At 32.2% G+C, this 6,690-nt stretch overlaps 1 protein-coding gene across 1 annotated transcript; it reads left to right on the top strand.

The window, feature by feature from the left end:
* Positions 1 to 905: 905 nt before the first annotated feature.
* LOC125480067 (alpha carbonic anhydrase 7-like) lies at positions 906 to 6,402 on the top strand. Its single transcript, XM_048590339.1, has 6 exons — positions 906 to 1,781; positions 1,880 to 2,097; positions 2,951 to 3,172; positions 5,452 to 5,616; positions 5,790 to 5,843; positions 5,965 to 6,402. The coding sequence occupies exons 1-6, from the start codon at positions 1,685 to 1,687 to the stop codon at positions 6,055 to 6,057; spliced, it is 849 nt and encodes a 282-aa protein (XP_048446296.1). The 5' UTR covers positions 906 to 1,684; the 3' UTR covers positions 6,058 to 6,402.
* Positions 6,403 to 6,690: the final 288 nt, after the last annotated feature.

Genomic DNA, 6,690 nt, shown 5'->3' with positions numbered 1-6,690 from the left:
AGAGATAGATTAGGAATCCCTTGGGATTTAGAATATCTTTCCTAATAGACTTTGTATTACCTGAAGAGCAAGTCTCTCTCCTCCTTATTACTATAAATAAAGGTACAAGGACTGAGGAATTAATACACAATTCCTCAAGCCTATTCTCTACTCTCTTTCTCTCTATGCCGCACCCCTCAATTATATATAGGCCACAATATATACCGAACCATCAATTTCATTCCCGCACTAAAAATCTAACCTATGTCTACATGTTTGGCCAAAACATTAAGCATTCATTATGGAAACGCCATCCCTCATTTACAGGAGAAATTTTTCATTGTGACCGAAATACGAGTGGGTACCACCTCTTGTTTTTATATAAGTAGTGGAAAATTTTAATATTTAAGTTATTAACTTTTTAACATATATATCTTACCATTTGTACAGTAACATGTAGTGTATCATCTCGTGTTCTGATCACATTGAAAAATCTCTCTATTTATAGGATCCTCTGTTCTTAGTTACATAGCAAGTCAGCAAGTGGCTGATCTGTTGCACTTTTAGGAAGCCACTAAGACAATTACCATTTACAGTATTAGTAGTTACCATTAGGCTGCTAGTTCCTGAGTAATGGCAAAACAGGTGAAGGAAATATTATGAAGATCAAATTTTTTAAATTAAATTGCAATTCAAATAATGTATTACTAATAAAAAAATAAACACGTTAATCAATATTTAATTGAAAATCTAAACTACAATCATATTATTTTATTTATAAATTTAATTTAAAAAATTTAATCTCTTTAATATTGCTCTAGTATTTCGTCAGCTTTTACGAATCGTGTGTCGGGCTGTGTGAATGGCTTTTGAAGTCAACGTTATAATCTATGTGTTGCAAGTACGATGCTCTGCATATGCACGCTATGTTTTTTTAGTTTTATTTTTTATTTGTGGTGAACCATGTGTACGGTAGATAAAAGTCCAAACAACTATGATGCCACGGTACCTTGACGAAGACATTTTGATAAACGACAAAGGATTTTTGTCCCACCTCCTCAACTAACCATTTACTTATTTCTACAAACAATAGTTGAACAGAATAATTGGACCTTAAGAGCTTCTTCTTTATAATCAAATCCAACAGGATTATAGTTTACATATGTTTATAACAAATGTCAACTTATGAGTTAATGTTAGCATCAATAAGAGAAAACGATGCCAACTTTGGTTGTGTGTATTTTCTTGGTTGGCTGTAACTTCATTTTGGTATTTTTATAATTAGTTATGGTTCACAATTAAATGTTAACTTTTCAATTCACAATTTTCCGGAATCAGATTATTTAGTAGAACTTTATCCAGTTGCATGTTAGGTTATCTACTCTTTAAGTAAATAACAGTTTGTCTTAATACGTTTTTTTTTTTTTATTACAAGCGATAATTACCTTAAATAAGAAAGAATTTGATCGTAGTAAGGCACTAATTTCCGAAACAATCAACCACTAATTTCTGATACGTATGCCTTCTCCTTGGTTTTTTTTATTGATAAAATTGTGTACAATTTAAATTTCTGTTTCTATCAACTACGTACGGTACGGAACTCATCCATGTTTATATATAAACCTACTCTCGCCATATATTCTTACACTTGCGAGCTAGGTAGTGCCAACAGCTGCTAATAATCTCCGATCTGCTTGCGATAAACATGGAGCCCCGTCGAAGCAAACCCATCTCAATTTCTTGTTTTCTTTTCTTTTTAGTTCTACTCGCGTATTCCAGATCACTCACAGCTCAAGAAGTCGGTAAGTAAGCACAATCCCACAACATGTTTTTATTTATTTTTCCTTTGTTTTTAAAGAAAAAAAAATCATCATATGCATTTACTGCATATGTATTGCAGAGGATGAAAGAGAGTTTGATTATCTTCAAGAGGGTGGAAAGGGGCCAAAGCATTGGGGGGAGATTAAGGAGGAATGGGCGGCGTGTAACAGCGGGAGCATGCAATCTCCAATAGATTTATCAAATCACAGGGTTACATTATTCCCAAACTTAGGGAAGCTCAAGACCAACTACAGACCTCGTAATGCAACTATCAAGAACAGAGGCCATGATATTTCGGTAATGTTATTTTATTTATTTATTTAGTTTTGATACACAACAATATTTAACAATAAAATATGAGATTTGAGATAGATTATTCAATGGACTGCCTATAATAATTTGGTATCAAAATCACCATCCACATGAATAAAAAAACAAGTTTCTTCTTACAAGTACAGAAAAAATATCACTAAAACTCTAGTACTAGTGACTGAGCAAAACAAACCTTTTCATTGTCAACAAATGTATCATTTTTATATGTCTAAATAACATTATTATTCTGATATTGTGTATATTGCTAATAAGCTTCATCAACTTCAGTTCATTGTTCATAGATTTATATTCATCTTACATACGTATAGGGATGACAACAGTTTAGTTTGGGAACACAAATGTCATAGCCATTCTCATAACCACGAAAATTAAGACAAATTGATCCCATAAAAAAATGAAAGCAATGACAAAAGCAAATACAACAGCCACTACAGGAGAAAAACAAAACAAATTATCAAATAATTTCAATACTTGACGAATATACATACATATATATTATATTGGGGCAGATTCGGGGCCGGATACGGATTGGCAACCCTAAAACCATATCCAAAACATAAATGAATTTTCATTCCTAAATTCTTCCCATTCGAACGGTTATCAGGTTTAACGAATATATTGCCATCTCTAATTATGTGCATACATACATATATAAGTGGTGGAGGGAGGGTGGTGGAGAAATGAAGGACAATGAAAAGAACAAAACTTATAAATTAAAATAACTTTTCATTTTCTCTCTTCTAGAAAACGAACAGTTGAAACTAGAAGAATTACAAAGAAAAGATTATCAACTTAATTATTATCTGTGTATTTGCAGGTTGAATGGGTGGACGACGCTGGAACAATTAAGATAAATGGTACTGAGTATCCGCTAAAACAATGTCACTGGCATGCCCCAGCGGAGCATTCCATCAACGGCAGAGTATATGACATGGAGCTCCACTTGGTTCATCTAAGCCCCGATCCCAACGTAGCAAACAAGATCGCTGTCACTGCAGTTCTCTACAAGTTCGGTCGTGCAGATTCTTTCCTTTCTACGGTACGTCCTCAACTAAACTCAAGTGTCCTAATTTGCTCACCATGTTAAAGAGGTGAGTATCAATGTGTTCTTTGGCTTAATCATGGTTAACAATTAGATCTTTGGCTTAACCATGGTTAATATAATATATATATATATATATATGGGTTTAGGATCCGAGGATATAAGCTTTTGACACACCTTTTTATGCATGTTTTTGTGAGGTCCATTTTACGATGTATTTCAACGATCTAATTGTTTATCTTAATGTCTTACTTCAAAGATTATGTCTCCCAAAAATCACCCAAATCTAAAACCATATGATTGTTGAATACGGTTTAGGATTTCTTGTAGAACTGTATCTTTTTTCTTCACTACAAATGAATGTTTTAATGATTTCGAGTTTGTCTAATTTTTTACAAAGATTATCTATGAATGATGTTCTAAAAGATAAATTGTTCGAATCGTTAAAATACATTATGGAGTGGGTCTCACAAAAACGTGTGTCAAAAATTGTGTAAAAAAAGTAATATCACAGATCCGTCCACGTAATATATATTAATATATATATATGAATGATGTTCTAAAAGATAAATTGTTCGAATCGTTAAAATATATTATAGAGTGAGTCTCACAAAACATGTGTCAAAAATTATGTAAAAAAAGTAATATCACAGATCCGCCCACGTAATATATATATATATAAAGATGGGTTTAGGTTCCAGTACATACGCTTTAAACACACATGCATTGTTGGAAATTATACATGCATTTCGACAAACATGTTTTGTGCAACCCACTCCGTAATGTATTTCAACGATTCAACCATCTATCTTTTATGTCTTACTTCAAAAATCATATCTACCAAAAATCATCCAAATCCTAAACCATATAACAAATCGATTAAATTTAGTGTTTCTTTGTAGCACCGTATTCATCTATTTTCGTCACTACAAATGAATGTCTTAATAGTTTTAGATTTGTCTAATTTTTTGTAAGGATGATCTATGAATAAAATACGAAAATATAGACAGTTTTCAGATAATTGAAATACATTATAAAGTGAGCCCTAGAAAATAGGCTTCAAAATGTGTATCTCTGGATCCACCCAATATATATATATATATATATATATATATATATCTTAGGACACACGTTTTTGTGGCTTCCATTCTGTAATTTTTTTCAAGGATCCAAACCGTTTATATTTCAATTCATCTTTCATAGATCACCGTTATATAAAATTAGACAAATCGCAAACCGTTAAGACATTCATTTGTGGTAAAAAAATGAATAGATTCAATTCTACAAAGAAACACTAAATTTAATCCAACGGTTATATGGCTTCAAATTTGGATGATTATTGGTAGAGATGTTACTTAAGGGAAGACATAAAAGATAGAAGAGTTTGCATCGTTGAAATACATTATGGAGTGAACCCTACAAAATGTGTGTTGAAATGTGCGTTATAAACGTATGTCCTCGAATCCTAAACATATATATATAATATGTATACATGTATATTACGGAATAGATCTCACAAAAATGTGCACCAAAATGTATGTAATATGTATACTTGTATATTACAGAGTAGATCTCACAAAAATGTGCGCCAAAATGTATGTAAAAATGTTGCATCTCTGAACAATAAGAGCGTACATAAGACATGTCAAACGTAATAGTGGAATATAATTTCTTGACTATATATGAAGTACCCACATCCAACTAACAAAAGAAATAACTCAATTCATGAATTTTATTAAATTATGTAACTTAGGAAACTACCGCAAAGACACCATAAGGACGACAAAAAAAAATAAAAAAATAAAAAATAAAAAAGGTAGCACACCATAATGATCTTTCAATCAAATCCTGGCTCCACAACAACTAATATTATCGAAAGACATTTTAGTCAAAATAATCTTTGAGATTTGTATAACTTTTCATTTTGGTCCATGAGATTTGAAATCCATTGAAGTGGTCCCTGAGATTGTGCACCAGGTGAAAAATTATGTTAAATAAGGATAAAAATGATGAGATCACCCTCAATTTAATAAACAATAGGTCAAAATGTTGATCAAAATTGAGGATATTTTTGTCATTTTATTCTTATTTATGGAGTTTTTCATAGAAAGATTAAAATGATTGAATGTAAACAAACTCAAAGACCAATGCAATCGATTTCAAATCTCAAAAATTAACGTGAGGTGTTATGCAAATATCAAAAACCATTTTGGCTAAAAAGCCTTATGAAAATACCATATGACCCTAACATGTTGCAAGCTGTGAATTAATTACAGTTGATGAAGGATGTAGAATCGATGATTGATCAAATGGAAGAGAGAAGCATGGGCATTATTGATCCTAGAGAAATCAAAATTCGTGGGAAATCCTATTACAGATACATGGGTTCACTCACTGTTCCTCCTTGCACTGAAGGCGTTATTTGGACCATCAATAAAAAGGTAATTTAGGAGCAGTTTGATAACAATTTCATTTTCAGTTTTCAAACAAAAAATTGCAAACAAAATAGTTATCAAAATACTCCTTAATAATCAATTAATACGCTAATACCTTTATTTTCTCACTAAAATGAAAGTATGTAACCCTTTACCATATTTGATTAATTTCTTCACAGATACATACAGTCTCAAGGGATCAAGTAAATCTATTTCGATTGGCTGTGCATGATGTAAGTAGTTGTTCAAACCCACCCCCAAACCCCAAAAAAAATAAAAAAATAAAAAAAAAAAAAAAAAAACCATTGAAAATAACCAAAATCTTGTTTCATGTTTTTAAATTGATTGATGCAGTATGCGGAGGCGAACGCAAGGCCAGTGCAACCACACAACCTTCGAGATATCAAGGTCTATGACAAAAGCGCAAGGAGCACAATTAAGTATTGATCATATCTTGGGATGATAATTTTCCCTGCGAATTTGGGTATTTTCGGGAATTTGACCTTAATAGGTCGGGTTCGGGACAGAGTGTTTATGTATTGTATCGATCTGAATCCGCGCCATTTGTATATATATATTTTTTTTTTTTTTTTTTTTATCATGGTGATATTGATTCATGTCTTCTTAGAAATTTAGGACCATATGGTGGTGGTAAAATGGTGACGGCGTCTTCAATTGGAATATGTTATATTGATTATAGTCATATATGTTCGGATTTACAATAAAGATGGTCATATATGTAAGGTTATTACCTAATGGTCATGTATACAAAGGTATCATATTTTTGTGTTAGGTAGGGCTGTCCGAAAAAGAGTAGAGATGTGGAAACACTTACATCTGTTCTTATCTGTTGGGAAATTATAAAATGAAATTGGTAAAGGGTCACACACTGAATTGATGGTCAAATTAAAAAGGAAGCTTAGTGTTTGGGTTAATATTTGAACACTGAATCTAGATGAAGGAAAGCCAAGAATGCCAACTAAAAGGGACTTGCCCGAAGCTCAACACCAAGCCCAAAGGTAAAGTGAAGCCTTCTTAGCCAAGATACAAGCCACGTGCTTACCACTGAAGTAACAAGTG

This window comes from the organism of the source record quoted next, unplaced genomic scaffold (genome assembly GCF_019419815.1).
Source record: "Pyrus x bretschneideri cultivar Hongxiangsu unplaced genomic scaffold, Pyrus_bretschneideri_v1 Contig31, whole genome shotgun sequence".
Lineage (NCBI taxonomy): Eukaryota > Viridiplantae > Streptophyta > Magnoliopsida > Rosales > Rosaceae > Pyrus > Pyrus x bretschneideri.
This window is presented reverse-complemented; position numbering and strand designations above follow the sequence as displayed.

Coding starts and splice junctions, on each gene's coding strand:
- LOC125480067 (XM_048590339.1), top strand. CDS start 1,685: ATGGAGCCCCGTCGAAGCAAACCCATCTCAATTTCTTGTTTTCTTTTC. Junction 3,173..5,451: donor CAGATTCTTTCCTTTCTACG/GTACGTCCTCAA, acceptor AATTAATTACAG/TTGATGAAGGATGTAGAATC. Junction 5,844..5,964: donor TTCGATTGGCTGTGCATGAT/GTAAGTAGTTGT, acceptor TGATTGATGCAG/TATGCGGAGGCGAACGCAAG.